At 53.8% G+C, this 20438-nt stretch overlaps 1 protein-coding gene across 1 annotated transcript in view; it reads left to right on the top strand.

Moving 5' to 3' along the window:
• Positions 1 to 20438, top strand: part of CELSR1 (cadherin EGF LAG seven-pass G-type receptor 1) — a 152063-nt gene that overhangs the window by 87114 nt on the left and 44511 nt on the right. The window contains exons 6-9 of the mRNA XM_079937142.1: positions 15877 to 16034; positions 17128 to 17291; positions 17725 to 17850; positions 20265 to 20431. Of these exons, the coding sequence (XP_079793268.1) occupies positions 15877 to 16034; positions 17128 to 17291; positions 17725 to 17850; positions 20265 to 20431 (615 nt within the window). The remainder of the gene's footprint in view (positions 1 to 15876; positions 16035 to 17127; positions 17292 to 17724; positions 17851 to 20264; positions 20432 to 20438) is intronic.

Raw genomic sequence — 20438 nt, forward strand, 5'->3', positions numbered from 1 at the left:
GAGAGGGAAGGAGAGGGAGAGAGAGGGATGGAGGGAGAAGGGTCATTTTACCCACAGAACTCTGGATTCTTTTAATAAGGAAAGGTATTTAGTTGCACAATTTGTATGGAAACACAAAATACCCCGAATAGTCAAAGCAATCTTGAGAAAGAAAAACGGAGCTGGAGGAATCAGGCTTCCGGACTTCAGACTATACTACAAAGCTACAGTAATCAAGACAGTATGGTATTGGCACAGAAACAGAAATATAGATCAATGGAACAGGATAGAAAGCCCAGAGATAAACCCACGCACCTATGGTCACCTTATCTTTGATAAAGGAGGCAAGAGTATACAATGGAGAAAAGACGGCCTCTTCAATAAGTGGTGCTGGGAAAACAAGACAGCTACATGTAAAAGAGTGAAATTAGAACACTTCCTAACACCATACACAAAGATAAACTCAAAATGGCTTAAAGACCTAAATGTAAGGCCAGACACTATAAAAGTCTTAGAGGAAAACATAGGCAGAATGCTCTATGACATAAATCACAGCAAGATCCTTTTTGACCCACCTCCTAGAGAAATGGAAATAAAAACAAAAATAAACAAATGAGACCTAATGAAACTTAAAAGCTTTTGCACAGGAAAGGAAACCATAAACAAGACCAAAAGACAACCCTCAGAATGGGAGAAAATATTTGCAAATGAAGCAACTGACAAAGGATTAATCTCCAAAATTTATAAGCAGCTCATGCAGCTCAATAACAGAAAAACAAACAACCCAATCCAAAAATGGGCAGAAGACCTAAATAGACATTTCTCCAAAGAAGATATACAGATTGCCAACAAACACATGAAAAGATGCTCAACATCACTAATCATTAGAGAAAAGCAACTCAAAACTACAATGAAGTATCACCTCACACTGGTCAGAATGGGCATCATCAGAAAATCTACAAGTAACAAATGCTGGAGAGGGTGTGGAGAAAAGGGGACCCTCTTGCACTGTTGGTGGGAATGTAAATTGATAACAGCCACTATGGAGAACAGTATGGAGGTTCCTTAAAAAACTAAAAATAGAACTACCACATGACCCAGCAATCCCACTACTGGGCATATACCCTGAGAAAACCATAATTCAAAAAGAGTCATGTACCACAATGTTCATTGCAGCTTTATTTACAATAGCCAGGACATGGAAGCAACCTAAGTGTCCATCGACAGATGAATGGATAAAGAAGATGTAGCACATATGTACAATGGAATATTACTCAGCCATAAAAAGAAACGAAACTGAGTTATTTGTAGTGAGGTGGATGGACCTAGAGTCTGTCATACAGAGTGAAGTCAGTCAGAAAGAGAAAAACAAATACCGTATGCTAACACATATATATGGAATCTAAAAAAAAAAGAAAATAGTTCTGATGAACCTAAGGGCAGGACAGGAATAAAGACACAGACGTAGAGAATGCACCTGGGGACATGGGGAGGGGGAAGGGTAAGCTGGGACAAAGTGAGAGAGTAGCATTGACATATACACACTACCAAACGTAAAATAGACAGCTAGTGGGAAGCAGTTGCGTCGCACAGGGAGATCGGCTCGGTGCTTCGCGACCACCTAGCGGGGTGGGATAGGGAGGGTGGGAGGGAGGGAGACACAAGAGGGAAGAGATATGGGAACATATGTATATGTATAACTGATTCACTTTGTTATAAAGCAGAAACTAACACAACACTGTAAAGCAATTATACTCCAATAAAGATGTTAAAAAGAAAAAAAGAAAGGTATTTAGAAACCAAGATTCAGGTGCTAGGTATGCTCATTGCTCCTAGGGTGTCTCACTCCCAATCTCTCTCACTGGGCAGAGCTAGGACATGGATGTGTGTACATATGTATGTGAAGGTACGTGTGCATGCTCATATAGGCACATACTGAACTTCATATTTATTTCTGTCTCTACTTATTGAAAACCTTGGATTCCATTCCAGCACTGCAGAGTCATTCTAGTTTTTTCCCTTTCCATGTTTGTAAATCTTTTCTTGCTCAGTGAGAAACCTTGTTCCCATTATCCTCAATATAGTTATTTATTATCTCAGTCCACCATTATTTAAACAGTCTGCCAGCCCCACCATTCCACCACCTCACTTAGCTGCTATCCTCAATCACCCTCAGCCCTCACCAGGCTGCCTCCCTGCTGCCCTTCTCATTCAACCTCAGCCTTGTGAGCTGCTACCTCTCTCAGTCCTGAATCTATTGACTGACTCCAGCAGGTGCTGGGAACAAGGGGCCTTCGTAGAGACTTGACTGAAGTATTCAATTATTCAGAAAAGGGAGGAAGGAAGTTTGTTTAAAATTTTTTTAATTTAAAAGGAATGAAATACAAAATACCAAAATATGTGGGATGAAGGTAGAGCAGTGCTGAGAGGGAAATTCATAGCATTACATACTTATATTAGAAAAGAGAATAAGTCTCAAGTCAATAATATGAGTTCCCACCTCAAGAACCTCCAAAAATAAGAACAAAATAAACCCAAAGCAAGTAGTCGGAAAGAAAGAATAAAGATAAGAGCAGAAACCAGTGGTTTTTAAAACAGGAAAAAAACAGAAAGGATCAATGAAAAGAACTTTGGGAAAATCAATAATGTCAAACTTCTAGCAAGACTGACTGCCCCCCCCCCCAAAAAAAAAGAAGACAGATGACTAGTATCAGGAATAAATTCTCAGTTCCTCAAAAAACACAAGCTACCACAACTCAACCCATGTGAAATAAATAATTCAAATAACTACATTACTATTAAGGAAATTGGATTTGTATATTTTAAAAACTCCCCCAAATGAAATCTCGAGGCTCAGGTGGTTTCACTGGAGAACGCTACCAAATGTTTAAAGAATTACACCAATTCTGTAAAGTCTCTTTAAGAAAATAGAAGAGGAGGGAACACTTCCCAGTTCATTTTGTGAAGTTACTATTACCCTAATACCAAAATGAGATGAAGACAGTACCAAAGAAACTACAGGCCAATATCCCTCATGACTATAGATACAACTCATGTATACAGATGTTCGCAACAGCTCTTTCCCTAAACTGGGAAACCTCCCAGAAGGCCCCTGTGGGTGAATGGCTAAGCAGACTGTGTACATCCACACCATGGAACTCGGAATACTATTCAGTAATAAGAAGGAACGAGCTACGGATACACGTAAGAGAAAAATATGGAGAGCAGGGAAAGCCAGTCTCACGAGCTTGTGTACTATATGATTCCATCTGTATAACATTGTTTTTTTCCCTAATAAATTTTATTTATTTATTTATTTATTTATGGCTGCGTTGGGTCTTCGTTGCTGCGCACGGGCTTTCTCTAGTTTGTGGCGAGCGGGGGCTACTCTTTGTTGCGGTGCGCGGGCTTCTCATTGCGGTGGCTTCTGTTGCTGCAGAGCACGGGCTCTAGGCGCGCGGGCTTCAGTAGTTGTGGCACACAGGCTCAGTAGTTGTGGACCGCGGGCTCTAGAGCACAGGTTCAGTAGTTGTGGTGCATGGGCTTCGCTGCTCTGCGGCATGTGGGATCTTCCCGGCCCAAGGCTCGAACCCATGTCCCCTACGTTGGCAGGCGGATTCTTAACCATTGTGCCACCAGGGAAGTCCCTGTATAACATTCTTGAATGACAGAATGATAGAATTGGAGAACAGATGAGTGGTTGCCTGGGGTGGGGGTGGGAGGGAAGTGGGTGTGGCTGTGAAAGGGCAACAGGTGGGGTCCTGTTGGTGATGGAATGTTCTGCTTCCTGACGGTATCAGCGTCCACATCTGGGCTGTGATGTTATAGTCTCAGTTGCAGGATGTTTACCATTGGTGGAAACTGGGTAAAGGGCACATCGGATCTCTGTTATTTTTTAGAATTGCGTGTGCATCTAAAATTAACTCAAGAACTTAATTAAAAGAACTTTGAAAGATACACAGATGTGCGCTGCTGTATGCAAATTTTTTTCTGACGGGTGTCGTCCTACCCGCAAAACAAATCCATCGACAGCACGTATCAGATAGCTGTGCTGGGTCACAAGCCATCGCAAGCGTGGTATCTTAAAACATCAGATATTTGTTATTCCTGTGACTTGGTGCCAGGAGGCATTGTTGCAGCTCTTTTTGCAAACAGTCTGCTGCACGTGGATACCTTTGGGATTAAGGTTGATGAGAAAGGAGGCGGCTTTATGTTCATTTTGTACCTTTCTGCGACACTTTATGTGTTTCATGTTTTCTTTTATTAAAGAATACAGCAAGAGTCATCTGGGTGATGGGGTCATGAACAGTTTTTGTTTTCTTCATTTAAATTCTTTGCTTAGAAAATCATTTGATTTAAAGAATGTAGGGCGGTACACCTGTCAAACGGTAACGCAGGTGTCCTGAGGCGAGCTCAGGGAGGACAGAAACCTCCCGTGGAGCAGAAGGGCAAAAGCTCGCTTGATCTTGATTTTCAGTGTGAATACAGACCGTGAAAGCGGGGCCTCACGATCGTTTTAAGCAGAAGGTGTCAGAAAAGTTACCACGGGGATAACTGGCTTGTGGCGGCCGAGCGTCCATAGCGACGTCGCTTTTTGATCCTTCGACGTCGGCTCTTCCTATCATTGTGAAGCAGAATTCACCAAGCGTTGGATAACTAAATAAATAAAAATAAAGAATGCACAAGATAAGGAGGCTAAACTGTTTTAAAGCGTAGGTGAGCGTTTGCCAAGTCCGTCAAGCCTTTGTGATGGAGGAGGTACCCAGGCAGGCTGATTACCGTCCCCGCGTCTGCAGCAGGGTCTGCTTAGCCTTGCTCCTCCGCCGACGGGGGTGCCAGCATGGACGTGTTGCAGATGAGTCTGTGGGATGCCCCGCACGTGCTCATTTCCTACTGGGCAGGTTCACCCATTCAAGTTCAAGTCCCCAGTCTGGGGTGTGAATCGTTTTGTTTCTCCCTGGCTGCGTTTCCTGCTTCCTTGGCCAGTTTCTCGGGATGGGAAATGGCTTCTGTTGTGTCTGGGCCCATGGGTCGTCCAACATCAATGCTCCCATAACCGTAGTGGGAGCCCAGCCCATGGTCCCCAAGGGGATGGGGTGCCCGCCTACTGGCGGCCCAGGGAGCTGGGACGGTCGCCTGCTTCCTTTCCAAACACGGCCCCGTCAGATGGCAGAGTCACCTGCTATGGAAACAGAATTACTCCCCGGGACGCACACAGCCCCACCCTGGGCCCCTGCTCCACGCCTGTTACGGAAAGTCTCCTGCAGCCTGGGGCACCACCGACTTCACGGCGGCTCCCTGTCTGGTGGCCATGCTCCCCCACCTGCCATCCGTGTCACACCCAGGGTGCCCAGCTCACCCCCTCTCACTGGCCTCCAACACTCTGCCATGAGGTGCTGCCCCCCGCGCCTACCGCCTTCCCCGGGACCAGCACGTTACCGCGAGGTCCTCACGTCCGCCCTGGGAGGGGGACACGGAGGGACAGGGCCAGGGCTGGATGGAGCTGTGGGCGGGCAGCTGTCCCCCGCTGGTGCCCTCCTGCTGTGACCGTCCCTCTCCCCTACCTTCCCAGCCTTTCCAGCCTCGTCCGTGCTTCCTCCCCACCAACTCGGCAAACCCCCTCCACTTCCACCTTCATCACAGATGGATTCTCAGCGGGGCAGCCTCGAGGCCTGCAGACGGGGCTGGGGCTGGGGAGGCTGGTCAGAAAGGGGATGGAGGCGAGTGGGAGGTCCTGCGGGTCTGTAGGGAGAAGCTGAGGGTCTGGGGGTCTTTGCCGCTGTCCAGAGTCTGGGGACAGAGAGGAGCCTCTTAGGGGCCCAGCAGGAGCAGGCGGGGTGTGCACGCACACAAAGGAGTGAGTACTGGTGAGTGTGCACGTTTCTTTTTTCTTCTTCTTTTTTTGTATTTATTTATTTATTTGGTTGTGCCGGGTCTTAGTTGTGGCAGGTGGGCTCCTTAGTTGTGGCACACTGGCTCCTTAGTTGCGGCACATGGGCTCCTTAGTTGTGGCATGTGAACTCTTAGTTGCCACATACATATGGGATCTAGTTCCCTGCCTGGGGCTCGAACCCGGGCCCCCTGCATTGAGAGTGTGGAGTCTTAACCACTTCACCACCAGGGAAGTCCCTGTGCACGTTTCTTGAAAGCCTTTCTCCCTTTGTCCGAGGAGGTTTTCTGAAAAGATGGCCTGTGACCCGTGAACCCTCGTAGCCCAGAGTGACTTTGTCATTGCTGAAGTCCCTGTCCTTCCTCTCCCAGGACTGTGTGGGCTGAGCCCCGAGGGTCCAGCTCTGCGACCCCAGGAGCCATTTGCAGGCGCCAGTCCCCGAGGCAAGCGGAGTACCCCAGGGGCAGCTGCTCGGGTGCCCCTCCCCCATCTCTGGTCCAGCTGGGAGTAGCCGACTGTCAGATTCATAGGCCCTACGAGTGCAGGGACGTGAGCTTCTCACGGGCTGCCTAAGGGTCTCCCACTTTGTGCCAAGGAGCTTCTTGTCCACAGAGCCCCCCAAAGAAGGCACGTGTTACCCCAGCTTTCCAAGAAGGTGCTGTTAAAACTGAAAGAACCCCATCTTGAGCCCTTCATCTGGCATTGGAGAAGACTCCCTCCACGCAAATCTGCATAAACTCCTGGGTTCCAGAAAACCTGGGGAGCCTGCCTGGCCAGGTGGCCAGAGGCAGGGGACCTGACACCGACGGCCAGCCCAGCAGGGGCAGCAGCTGAGGGGCTCCTGGCTCCCTTTCACCGACTCCAGAGCTTTGTCTGGTGAGGGGCCGGGCCCAGTGAGGGGCTTGCACCTTGCCTCATGGGTCTTTTCCAGAGCAAAAGTCATTCCCCCAGAGATCACTGGGGCCGTTAGGAGATGCTTATTTATACACTGTGCGGAGCACAGTGGATCTCCGCCTCCCAGCCCTCAGTTCCTCCATGTCTGAGCCTGTCATGCGACCATCAGAAAAGCACCTCCTTTGACCTGTGGCCACAGTTGTCAGGACTTGGGTAACCTCCCTGCCTGAGGACCAGCAGGCTCTGCTGTGATTTGTTTTAAAGTGACCAGTTGGTTCTGACCCTTGTTAAAACTATTTTCTTCTTAACGCTCCCCAAATAAAAAGAGTCCGTCCCCACAGGCCAGTATTTTCTTGGATAACTGAACACGTGGAGGACTCAGAGCTGCGGGTGGCTCTGTGTTTGCGCCCTGGAGAAGGAGCTGAGGCTGCCACGAAGAGGCAGTGACGCGCTGGCTGCCAATTGCTCCTTTGTTCTTTACAGATGTAAAAGAAACTGTATATTTTTAATGTAGGAAAATAGGACAGCAAAAATACAGGGAGAATAGCCATTTGCGTGTATTTTGGCTTTCTTCCTGTCTTTCTTAGCAGCAACACGGCAGCAGCAAACTTCATGGAATGTTCCCCTCACACACGTCTGTATGCATTTAACCCCACAAGGGAGGTGCCGTTCTTCCTCCACATTACAGCTGAATCTGGCGCGGAGGGGCGGGGGGGAGTCGTGTGACTTTCCTAAGTGGGGTCGGGATGTGACCTTTTGGCCTTTGGGAGGTGATGCTCCTTGGAGGCTGTGGACACTGCTGTCCCCCGTCCCCTGCCAGCCTTAGGCCCTCACCCGCATTGGTGTGACAGCCAGCCCAGCAGCAGGGACTCTGCAAAGGGGCTCAGGTCCACTCTTCCAGATGACCCTGGAGGTGGGAGCTGTGAACTGAGCCGCTCTCTAGGAGAGGCTGCCCGGCTCAGCACTGCGTCCCCTGCCCCAGGGCACCGGCAGGGGGGCAGTGAGGAGCACCTGCCCCCTCAGCCAGGAATGTCTGCCCTCCCCGGGGGCCCGTAAGTGGCCCACCTGGTGGCCCGGTCAGGCTTGCATGCAGCAGTTTGCTGCCCACACCCTAAGGGGTTGCTGTGTCCCTCCTAGGATGTAGGTGTCCCATGTCTTAAAGGAAAAAGGTCAAGAAGGCCTGGGCTGAAGTCTTAATGTTAAACTCAAGAAATAAATCTGTTTACAGCTTAATCTGGGGGAACTCTGGGTTTCTCCTGTCAATTTCATTGACTGAACATGGTGGAATGACTTCTTTTTTAAAAGACTTTATTGAAGTATAGTTGATTTACAATGTTGTGTTTAATTTTTGCCATACAGCAAAGTGATTCAGTTATACACATATATTCTTTTTCATATTTTTTCCGTTATGGTTTATCCCAGGACATTGAATATCGTTTTCCCTGTGCTAAACAGGAGGCCCTTGTTGTCCATCCGTTCTATATATAATAGTTTGCACCTGCTAACCCCAAACTCCCAGTGCATCCCTCCCCCAACCCCCTCCCCCTTGGCAACCACAAGTCTATTCTTATGTCTGTGAGTCTGTTTCTGTTTCACAGATAGGTTCATTTGTGTCATATTTTAGATTCCACATATAAGTGATATCATATGGTGTTTGTTTTTGCCTGACTCACTTCTCTTAGTATGGTAATCTCTAGGTCCATCCATGTTGCTGCAAATGGCATTATTTCATTCTTTTTCATGACTGAGTAGTATTCCATTGTATATACGTATCACATCTTCTTTATCCATTTTTCTGTTGATGGACATTTAGGTTGTTTCCATGCCTTGGCTATTGTGAATAGTGCTGCTATGAACATAGGGACACATGTATCTTTTTGAATTATAGTTTTGTCCGGATATATGCCCAGGAGTGGGATTGCTGGGATCATATGGTAATTCTATTTTTAGTTTTCTGAGGACCCTCCATACTTTTCTCCATAGTGGCTGCACCAACTTACATTCCCACCAACAGTGTAGGAGGGTTCCCTTTTCTCCACACCCTCTCTAGCATTTGCTATTTGTAGACTCTTTAATGATGGCCATTCTGACCAGTGTGAGGTGGTACCTCACTGTAGTTTTGATTTGCATTTCTCTAATGATCAGTGATGTTGAGCATCTTTTCATGTGCCTCTTGGCCATCTGTATGTCTTCTTTGGAGAAATGTCTGTTTAGGTCTTCTGCCCATTTTCCGATTGGGTTGCTCGTTTTTTGCTATTGAGTTGTATGAGCTGTCTGTATATTTTGGAAATTAAGCTCTTGTCAGTCTCATCGTTTGCAAGTATTTTTTCCCGTGGAATGACTTTTTTTTTCCCATTTATTTTATTTATTTATTTATTTTTGGCTGTGTTGGGTCTTCGTTGCTGTGTGTGGGCTTTCTCTAGTTGTGGCGAGCAGGGGCTACTCTTTGTTGTGGTGTGCGGGCTTCTCACTGCAGTGCCTTCTCTTGCTGCAGAGCACGGGCTCTGGGCGCGTGGGCTTCAATAGTTGTGGCACGCGGGCTCAGTAGTTGTGGCTCACGGGCTCTAGAGCGCAGGCTCAGTAGTTGTGGCGCACGGGCTTCGTTGCTCCGCAGCGTGTGGGATCTTCCTGGACCAGGGCTCGAACCCATGTCCCCTGCATTGGCAGGCGGCTTCTTAACCACTGCGCCACCAGGGAAGCCGTGGAATGACTTCTTGATGCTGCTGAAGAGGCCCCAACCCCCCATGGAAATTGCAGGCAAGGGGATGAAGCACTTCCTGGCCCTGGGCGGCTTGCCGCAGCTCCACACCGAGGGGCAGTCCGGTTCCCGTTGGACAAGCCATTTTGTCCATATGGAGACTTCAAGTCCTGTGCCGACTTCCAAAGCTGTCTGGCAGTTCCACTGCCCTGGAGGAGCCGGACTGGTCAGTGTAGCCTTTGCAGCGTGGCAGATCGGGGTGCAGGTAAACCCGATGTGGGTGGGCGGCGCCCATTCCTCGTGCCGTGCCGTGCTGTCCCGGGGCCTGGGATTCCGCGTGAGTGGGATCCTCGCTGCAGACGCTTCATTCGGGGGGAGCGGGGCAAGTTGAGACGTAGGTGCCCCCGGAACAGTCAGAAGGGGCGAGGGGTTGGCAGTTGGTTGGAGTGTCAGGAAAAATCTGCCACGTCCCTTAATCTGTCTTTCCTACATTCCTTCTCTGCTCCTTGCCTGGGTGGCATTGGGGGTGAATCCCTTCCCATAAGAGATGTGGACTTGGGCTTCCCTGGTGGTGCAGTGGTTGAGAGTCCGCCTGCCGATGCAGGGGACACGGGTTCGTGCCCCAGTCCGGGAAGATCCCACATGCCGCGGAGCGGCTGGGCCCGTGAGCCATGGCCGCTGAGCCTGCGCGTCCGGAGCCTGTGCTCCGCAACGGGAGAGGCCACGACAGTGAGAGGCTCGCGTACCGCCAAAAAAAAAAAAAAAGAAAAAATAGAGATGTGGACTTAAATCTGTTGCCTCGAGGCGTCCGAAGCACCTGGCGGATGCTGGTCAGCGGCGGGGGTTCTGGAAGCCGGGGTCTGAGAGAGGCCGCAACCTGCCTGGGGAGCCGGAGGGGATTCACCCCTGAATGTTACAGGCGGGGAAGCTGAGGGTCAGAGTGTCCGCTAGACCATCCTGTGACCTGCCCACAAGTGGGAGCGCCATGGGCCCCCGGGGACGCAGTACCTTGATCTGCTGTTTGAGTTCCAGCAAAGTCCTTGTGGGAGGCTCCTTGGGAATTTGGTTTGGACCCTGGAAGCCTGTGTGTCTGGATGTCTTTTCCTCTTATCTCTTAGCTTCAGAGAGACACCACGCCTGCTTCGGAGGAGGGTCTCATCACCTCTGTGCCAGGACCAGCGGGGTGTCTCGCCCGCATTTCTTGGTGCGGCTGCCGGCCCGTGGGCTGCCTTCAGCTAGCCCACCCGGCGGGTCCGAACCTCACGGTACGCGTTCAGGGCTGCCTTTGGACTCTGTGACATTCCTCAAGCCCAGCCATCTGTGAATTCTTTGATACGAATGTTGGTTAATCATTTCTGACGCAGAGTGTGAATCCGTTTTGTTCCCAAGACTTGCCCCTCCTGGTGTCTGGTTTCGAGGCCCCCCTACGCCTCCTTCCCCTGCATCCAGCATTTGAAACTGAACCCCCATCCGCCTCCCCCATGAGGAATTGTCTGCAGCAGGTTAAAAAGCTGTAGAAATGTGAGCGCTTCGTAAGGACCAAGCGCTTTTGTGCTCACAGACAATCCCCACGGGCTGCCCTGGAGCCTCTAACTGGAAACGCCGGGAGAGGGGCTGCGCCGGGAGAAGAAATAAGCTGGAGGGAAATAAAAAGGGCCGGCCCGCAAGTGATGACTTTGGGCGGATTCGCCGAGAGCCAGGAGCCCAGATCTGCACAGATTTGCAAAGAAAGCTTGTTGTTTTGGTTCCCCCGAAGCACACACGGGGTCCTTCAGGGTTTTTCTCAGGTGGCGGCAGGGATGGGCATGGCGGGTGTGTCCTCGGTGGCCCCGATTCCGCCCGCCCCGTGGCAGGTTCTGTTCAGGGCAGCCTGTGCACGTGGAGCGGTGTCAGCGGCACCACCTGCGGGCCCTGCCGGCTGGCCTGTGCCTCCATTTCTTGGATCCTGTGCCGGCTTTGCTCGGCCCCTGGGTGTCCACGCCCGGCTGCTACAGGGCGGGGCTGGGGGTGAGCGGGGGCAGGGGTCCCCCGGCCGGGATGGGGAGGCACAGGGACTCGGGCCTTCGCCCGTCCTGTGCCCAGTGCCCCTCTAACTCGAGAATTGAGACGATCCTCATATAACTGCCATGTGGCCCCCTTATTCCCGGGCTATCTTCTTCTTTTGTGCAAACTTAAAAATTCATCTTAGAAATATGAAGGGGCAGTTCATTTTGTCTTGCTTTTTATTCTTCGTTCCTCCCCACCCATGCCCACAGAGCCTCACGGGCCTTCGTACGCGGGCCTCTCACTGCTGTGGCCTCTCCCGTTGCGGAGCACAGGCTCCGGACGCGCAGGCTCAGCGGCCGTGGCTCACGGGCCCAGCCGCTCCGCGGCATGTGGGATCTTCCCGGACCGGGGCACGAACCCGCGTCCCCTGCATCGGCAGGCGGACTCTCAACCACTGCGCCACCAGGGAAGCCCTCCCTTCCCTCTTGCAGACACGCGGGGTGGGCGTGCGGACCTGAGCCGCGCACCGTCCACATCTCCCGATTCTCCTGATTCCTTTCCCGCCCGGCCTTCGTCCCACCTGCCGGCCATGCAGCTATGCTTTGTCTTCCCTCGTCAGAAACGGATGAGCTGAACCCAGATCAAACACGCCTGCTGGGGTCTTCGTCCCCGCCCCCATCGAGTCAGGCTGGCCGTGTCATCACACGCACACCTCCCGACCCTGACGGAGAACATTCACTGCTCTTTTTGCCTGTTCGTCCTTGTGAGCCTTGACAGGAAGGCAGTGGGACGTAGCTTATCCCCATTTTACAGATAAAAATGGGGAAGGAGTTTCTCAAATGTCCAGGTAGAAAGTGGCCGGGGGAACTGTGAACGGTGGATGCCCATCCAATTTTTTTTTTTATTATTGCTGAGGTGAAATTCACATGAAATTAACCGCGTAAAATGAAGAATTTAGTGCTTTCACAGCATTGTGCGACCAACCGCCTCTGTCTGTTGATGGATCTGAGACGCTTTCATCACCCTCAATGGATCTCTGTACCCGTTAGCAGCCCCTCCCAATTCCCCCACCACCCGAGCCCCGGGAAATCACTCATCTACTTTCTGTGTATTTGCCTGTTCTGGGCACGTTATGTAAATTGGACGATACAACATGTGACCTTCTGTGACGGGCTTCTTTCTCGTGGCACGATGTTTTGGAGGTTCCTCCACATTGTAGAGATAACCAGTAGCTCATTCTTTTTTATGACTGAAAAATAATCTGTTCCACCGAATGGATTTACCGCATTCTGTTCACCCCTTCATTTGTTGATGGACTTTTGGGTGGTTTTCCCTTTTAGCTACGGTGACTAGTGCTACTATGAACATTTGTGAACAAGTTTTTGAGCCCCTGTGTTCAGTTCTTGGGGTCTGTTCCTGGGAGTGGGGTCCTGGGTCATGTGGTGGGCCTGGTTCTCTCTCTGAGGACCCCCATCCGTGTATCCTGGGTCACCTGCAGCACTGTTTCCTGTTACCTGCGGCCTTTGCCCGTGCTCCCTTCTTGTTCTCTTGGTGATCCTGACCACACGTGGACAGTTGGCATGTGGTTAAGCTCGTTGTGGGGCAGCGTGAGCAGGGGTGGGGCGGCAGGGTGCTCTGCGGAGCCAGAAACCGGCGCTCGGACGTCGTTCCTTCTCCCCAGTACCTCCCTGTGCGTCTCTCCTGCTGGGACTTTTGGTTCTCACTCTAGGAATGCTTGGTTCTGTGGTCCAGAGGGCCATCTCTTTTGGCCCAATGGCTGGTGGGTCTGGGAACACGAATCAAGAAGCAGGCGTTGGGCGACGTTTGTTTTCCCGAAAGTCACACTTGCTGCTTTGACGCAGTAACGCCAGACTCTGAGATCCGTCTTACCAGGGGGTTGTCTCAAGTCAGTAAGTGCTGCTCTAAATACAAATGCTGATTTTTTTTTCTCTTTCGCCTCCAATTTTCCTCGCTCCTTCTGCTTGGATCCCGTGGCTCTGAGTGGCTCTGAGCTGTTGATTAGGAGGAACCGTTGACAACGACTGCAGTTGTGTAAACAGCAGCTTCGTGTCAGTAAAGCCTCCCAAGTATAAACGCTGTTTATGTCCTTCCTCTGGGAGGCTCACACCCATCCCCAAAAACGTAAATGATAAGTTGTAAAGATAATACGGGGCTCGCGCAGCTCAGGGACGGTTCTTTCGCCCGGATCGCACCTAATACTTAAGTATCCTGTAATGAGCACTTGGACGTGCTCTCTAATGCGGGCTGCTATTACGGAGGGAGAAAACAGATTATTTCTTATACGTACCTAACTGTTGCTTAACCAGAGGTGAAATCTTTAAGGATATAGCTTGGCCGACCTTGTGATCTCATCAGCTGACGGAAAAGAAAATGGAAAGGATTATCCATGAGCTGGAATGTCAGGAGGCAGGGTAGGATTTACCTGAGAAGGGTTTGAGGGAGACTCCTGTGTCTGATGTTGATGTCACTCTCCAAGTCCCTGTAACACAGAGAGGATGGGTATTCTAATATTAAATCCTTATCCTGTACACAGAGAGACTGAGGTATAGTGATAGCCTTGTCCAGGTCAGATGGTTGGCCAAGGGGAGCAGAAGGCCCAGCTGGGGTTGCCAGGTACAGTGGTGCGGGCTGTGCGCTGCACAACTCCAGGGCACGCCGCCAGGGTGAGTGAGGCCTCCTGAAGTCACACAACTTGGCTTCCTGGCTGAGCTCCCGTTACCAAAAGCTCCACGTCCTGCTTTTCAGCCCAGGGTCCTCAATCAAATGGATACTTCCTTGTTCCTATTGAAAAACTGATGGTTTGGAATGAATTGTGCAGTTGTTATTTCCCTGTTTAAAGACCTTGAGGATGATTTAATTAAATTGCCTATGTTTTTACAACTCCCCGTTTCCAATATTGTTATAAAGAAGTATCAAATTGCATCAAGCTATAAACTCGACCTGACCCCAGAGCCGTCACGTGGCGGCACTAGGCCCTTGTTTGTATGGGTGGTGGGACGGCCCTGCTGGGACTGGGAGAAGGTGTTCTCTCCGTGGGGAGGAAGGGGGCCTCTGCGTGTTGGGTGCGGGTGGCCCTTCACGTGCACCATCTGGGTTCACCAACAGGCCACCTCACAGAATGCAGGTCTTGTTATCCAGGTCGTACAGATGGGGCAGGAAGTTCAGGGGCCTGAGCCCGAGCCTGCCCTCTGCACGTCTGGAACGTTGAGCCTACCCCACGTGACGTGGCCGGCGGGAACAGGCTCCGCCTCCACTGCTAGAAGGGGTCTGAGGGCCGTCTGGGCGGATGTGCTCGGCGTTCTCAAAGGGCAGCCAGGAGACTAGAGAGGGATGCCCGCGACAGGCGGGCTGCCTGGGGAGAGGGGCTCGATCCCTGGATGCGAACCACAGCCTCCTTAAGAGGGGAGCCTGCTTCTTCCAGCAGTGGGCACGCTGCACCCGGTGTCCCTGATCCCAGAGGGCTTCTCGTAACCAGCCCTGGGCAGGGAGACCGAGTGCCTGAGAACCGCAGGGACAGCTGGCGGGCGTAGGGGGGAAGCTGGGGGGCGCAGGGGGGCTTGGTCTGGGGGCAGAAAGGGTGGTCGACCTCGGGCCAGCAAAAGGGACTGGAGGGTCATCCCAGGGTGAGGAAGGGCGTGAGCCCAGGAGTGAGTGACTGTGAGTACTGGAGGTCGCCAGCTTCCTGGTCCAGTTGGGGGGCACCACGCCGGGTGGGGGAAGGCAGGGGGCCGTCTGCAGGCCGGGCAGTCTGCACTCCAGGAGCATGGAGCGGGCAGGAACCTTGTGAGGAGGTGCGTGGACATGGTCCGGCCAGCGCCTGGACTCACAGGCAGGATCAGGTATTCAGAAGGAGGGGTCCTGGGGCTTTGGTGTCAACTGCTGTAACAATACACAAACTGGGGGGCTTGAAACAGCAGAAAATATTCTCTCCCAGTTCTGAAATGAAGGTGTCTGCAGGGCTGCGCTCCCCGAGGGCTCTAGGGAAGGATCCTTCGCGTCTCGTGCAGATGCTGGGGGCGCTGGCATCCTTGGCTGTGACAGCATCACTCCAGCCTCTGCCTCAGTTGTCCCACGATGTCTCCCTGTGTCTCTGTCTCTGTGTCTTTCTTATAAGGACACCAGTCACGTTGGATTAGGGTCCATCCTACTGCGATATGCCTTCATCCTAAACAATTACATCTGCAAGACGCCTATTTCCAAATAAGGTCACATTCTGAGGTTCTGGGAAGGACATAAATTTGGGGGGGCTCACTGTTAATCCAGTACAGCTGGTTTGGGGACTCATTCAACGCGAGGCCAGGGGGCTCTCACCCTCCACGGGTCGGGGGGCGTGTGCAGGGGCTGGGGAATCAGTCGGGGACGCTGGTGGGAGAACACGCTGACGGCTCCGTGCTTTCTCTTCCCACAGCCCAACATCGGCCGCCTGGGCCTGCCCCACGGGCCGTCTGGGGAGAAGGTGGCCGTGGTGACCGTGGACGACTGTGACACGGCCGTGGCCGTGCGCTTCGGCAACTTCGTTGGGAACTACAGCTGTGCCGCTCAGGGCACTCAGAGTGGCTCTAAAAAGTGAGTGTCCCGGGAGATGGGCCCTGGTGCCCACCCCCCACGGCCACTGATCCAAAAGGGGTCGCCCAGGTCAGGACCCCGACACAGGGCACTCTGGACCCAGTGCTCTGGCAGCCCCAATCTGGGCTGGAGTCACATTCCCTCCCCTTCCCTCCAACACATTAGAACCTTCTAGAATAAGTCCCCTTAGAATCATCTGTCAAAGTAGTGGCCAGGCCATCCCCAGGGTTGTGACGGCCGGCTTGCTGACCCCAGAAGCCATCCCCAGCCCTGTCTCCACAGGATCCCTGACTTTGTTCCAGTGCGGGCTGGTCCCTGTGATTCAGTGTTCAGTCAGTAATCCCCTCCATTAGATCAGAGTGGCCATGTCACCATGTAGATCTGGAGGTCCCCAGGACCCGTCCTAACTCAGGTCAGAGAAATGCTGACGTGGAAGTTTATAATGCCCGCTTCAAATCTCAGATCAAATGTTCATGCTGGACTCATCCCTAATTGTGTTTTGGTGGGATGTTTAATAAGCTTAGGGGAACCTGGTCTGCAGTTCAAAGAACCTGGCCTACCAGTTAGAAGAACCTGGTCTATCCTGAGCATCTGGTGTGAAATACACCTTTGTCATCGGATTCCCCGCAGCTGTGATGCAGGTGGGATGCGTCCATCTTACTGATGGGACAGCTGTGCCCTGGAGCGGTTCGGCTCCTTGCCCAAGGCCATGCCAATGCTCCTGCAGAACCAGGGTTCTAGTTTGCTGTGACCACCCCTCAAGGCCATTAGAGGCCAGAGGAAGGTGGCGTCCTGTTTGGGTGTGGACTGGCCCGGCCAGCAGTCAGGACTCGGGCGGTCACCCCAACCCCCCAGTTGGTCAGGATCTGACACAAGGGACAGAGAGGCTGCGAGCCGGTGGTGGCACCGGAAGTAGGATCTGACGCGTGTGTTTGGGCCTGTTGGCCGCCTGCTTCCCTGGCCCCTGCACCCGTTGGATTATTGATGGTCAGGATGACGAGCGTGCCCTGCGGCAGAGGCCCCTGGGACGTTACAGCAGCGTCGGGGCTGCTCTTGCCGTCCGGCCATCCAGAGGTTGGTGTCGCCTCCACAGGTCCCTGGATCTGACAGGCCCCCTGCTCCTGGGGGGCGTCCCCAACCTGCCCGAAGACTTCCCGGTGCAGAACCGGCAGTTTGTGGGCTGCATGCGGAACCTGTCCATCGACGGCAGGAACGTGGACATGGCCAGCTTCATCGCCAACAACGGCACCAGGGCGGGTACGGCAGGACGGTCGGGGAATCGTGGGGCTGCGGCGGCCACGCGGGAGGGGCCCCCTCCACATCCTGCTGCTCTCGGGTCTGGGGTCCTGCAGCGTTGGAGCGGTGGTGAAGCTGTGGGCGGGCCTGCCGCTGACCCGGACACGCAACCCCAGGGTCTTGAACCGGTCACCAGACGATCCCACGAGCCAGAGGGTGGGATGGCCTAGGGGCCCATGGTCTCCGGACATGGGCACTGCATTCCATGCCATGTCAGGTCTTAGGTTCTGACAGCCCCAGAGAGTCCCAGGCCTGCCCGCCTTGCCTCCGGCTGTGTCCACAGGGGGTGTTTCCCCAGCATGTGGGTCAGTGCTAGGAGACAGGAGCAGTCCCCCTGCGTCACGCTCCGCTCCTGTTTCCCACTCTGAGACCACGCCATGCCCTCTGTTTCCAGGCTGCGCTGCTCAGAGGAACTTCTGCGATGGGACCTGGTGTCAGAACGGGGGTACCTGTATCAGCGGCTGGAACACGTACCTGTGTGAGTGCCCGCTCCGCTTCGGCGGGAAGAACTGCGAGCAAGGTGAGGGCCTGGGGCAGTGGGTGCTGGGTGCCCGGGGCCGCCAGCCTCTGGTGGCGCGTGTGTCCCCAGGCCTGGGTCCTGGTGGGGAGCGGGCTGGTGGGGGCACCATGGTGGGTGATGTTAGAGCAGAGGCTGGGGTTCCTGGATGGGTCTGCAGGGCACAGCCCCTCGTCTGAGCAGGGCCAGTGTGAGGTTGGGTCCATGAGGGTCAGAGAAGCGAGGTGGGGCCTGGCGGGGCCTCCCGGTGGCTGTGTGCCTCCTCACGGGCACCCTGAGGCCCGAAGGGCCAGTTCCCCGGGGCCAGCACCCCCATGCCCCTTCTCGGCATCCCAGGGGCTCCTCCAGCTGCCTGCTTCCCCGCTGGACCGCGTTGTGAGCATCAAGGCCTGGGCCTCTCCCCTGACCCCACCCCTGTAGTTGTAGATACCGGCAGGTTTTAAACAATTCATTCATTTTGAAGCAGTCTGGTGTTAAATCACTGTCATCATTTAAAAATCACTGATGCCTTTAAGGTGAAAAGGACGAGATTGAGGCCAGATAAGCTTGGGGGAGCTCCCCGGATCCGCCTTGGAGATGCCCGGAGCTCATTAGCGAGTCGACGGCCAGGAGAAGTCCTGCCTGGAGCCGCTCACTGGCCTGCAACCCACGGCCTCTCCTTGGAAGTCAGACGCTCCTCCCCTCGGCCCGTGTGCCCCACAGGATGGGCTGGGGGGTCCGAGTGTGACTTTTTCGGGGGGTGGGGGCCACAGCTTTCCCGAGATTCTCTAAGGAGTCATTGAAGCAGAAATAGGTGGAACCTGTGACAGAGTGTTCTGGAGGAGAGCAAAGTTCGTTCCATCAGTGCAGGTGAAAGGGGTGGAGCCAGCGGGCAGCTTACCTGTGCTGGGCGGTCCGCCTGCCCAGGGCTGTTAGTGATGGAGCTGAGACACGTGACGTGGAATTGGATTACATCCCAGTCCTTGCTCGGGACGCAGTTACCGGCCAGGGCCCGCTTTTTCGATTTTGTTTTTTTAAATATGTATTTGTTTATTTGGCTGCGTCAGGTCTTGTTGAGAGCACGCAGGATCGTCGTGGCTGTGTGCTGGGTCTTTCATTTGCGGCATGCGGAATCTTTAGTTGCAGCATGTGGGATCTAGTTTCCCGACCAGGGATCGAACCTGGGCCCCCTGCATTGGGAGTGCAGAGTCTTAGCCACTGGACCACCAGGGAAGTCCCAGGGCCCGACTCTTTGTGACACAAAGCACTGGGCACCTTTCAAGGCCCCGAAGGTCTATTTTCCGGGCAGCAGGTGGGCTGGGCTTGTGGACAGGTTAGGCCCGGCCCCGGCTGATCACCGTGTGCGGGAAGCTCAGGTCACAGGGAGGGGCAGAGGCCCGGGTGGACACAGCGCCGGCGGGGCCGTCCACGCCCATGGAGTTCCTGTTATGGAGGCCGAGAGTCCGGCTACGGCTGTGCCAGAGAAAACAGCTGCCGGGGCTTGGGTTCGTAAGAGCAGGAAACAGCTGCCGGGGCTCACGGCGCTGAGTCGCCCCCAAAGGTGGTCCCCACCTGGCAGGCCCTGTGCTGTTCAACACCCGTGGTGATAACTGTGCCGTCCCTCGTGGAGGAATTGGGGTGAGATTCTGGGCTGGGCCAGGTGTCTGTCCCTCCCCGATGCCTGTGATACGCGGGGCTCTGGAGGCAAAGTGATGAAGCTGGTTTGACTCAGCGTCATCCTGCCTACGGGTCTGTCTGGCGTCCACAGTTTTTCCAAGTGTGACAGATTGGATGAGGCTGCTGGTACCCCCAGTGCCACCTCCCTGGTCCCCCCCAAACCATCTGGGAGCCCTCGGCTGGCCCGCAGCCTTCCCCTCTCTGTGCCCGTCACCAGGAGCGGAGGCACAGTGGCCTGTGTGCCTCAGGCTGGGAAATCCACCCCAGACACCGGCTGAGGGCGGTCAGCCTGCAGGGTTGAGGTCTGTGCGCAGGGTTCACCGCAGGCTCACGCGGTCCCACCAGGAGGCCACCCTCCGTACGACCCCTGGGCTCCCAACCTGGCAGGTGTGGGGCGGGACAGATAGGCCAGGCGCACAGGGCCCCTCCACTGGGCCCGGGGGTCCTGGGCTGTCCCGCTCTGCCTGAGAGCCCCTTACTGTACACTGGCCGAGGTTGAGAACCCCCAGGCCTCAGCCTGACTGCTCAGGAAGGTGGCCAGCGTCCCTGGTGGGGGTGGGCTTTTGCAGAGCCCACGGCTCCTGGGCTCAGAGGGCTAGTGCTGTACAAACGGAAGTCTGAGACCGGCCTTTGAGTCAGAATGAGAAAGGCCCAGGGTTTCTTCCCTCCCCCTCCTTGGGGGCCTGTCCCGTCCCCTACAGCTAAAAAGGATTCTCAGAGGCCCATCTGATTTGGGGAGGTCCCCGTGTCTGTGTCCACAGTCATGCCCCACCCCCAGCGCTTCAGTGGGGAGAGCGTCGTGTCCTGGAGCGACCTGGACATCACCATCTCCGTGCCCTGGTACCTGGGGCTCATGTTCCGGACCAGGAAGGAGGATGGTGTGCTGATGGAGGCCACGGCGGGCGTGTCTTCCAGGCTCCATCTCCAGGTGAGTG

This window comes from Stenella coeruleoalba, assembly GCF_951394435.1.
Source record: "Stenella coeruleoalba genome assembly, chromosome: 11".
Lineage (NCBI taxonomy): Eukaryota > Metazoa > Chordata > Mammalia > Artiodactyla > Delphinidae > Stenella > Stenella coeruleoalba.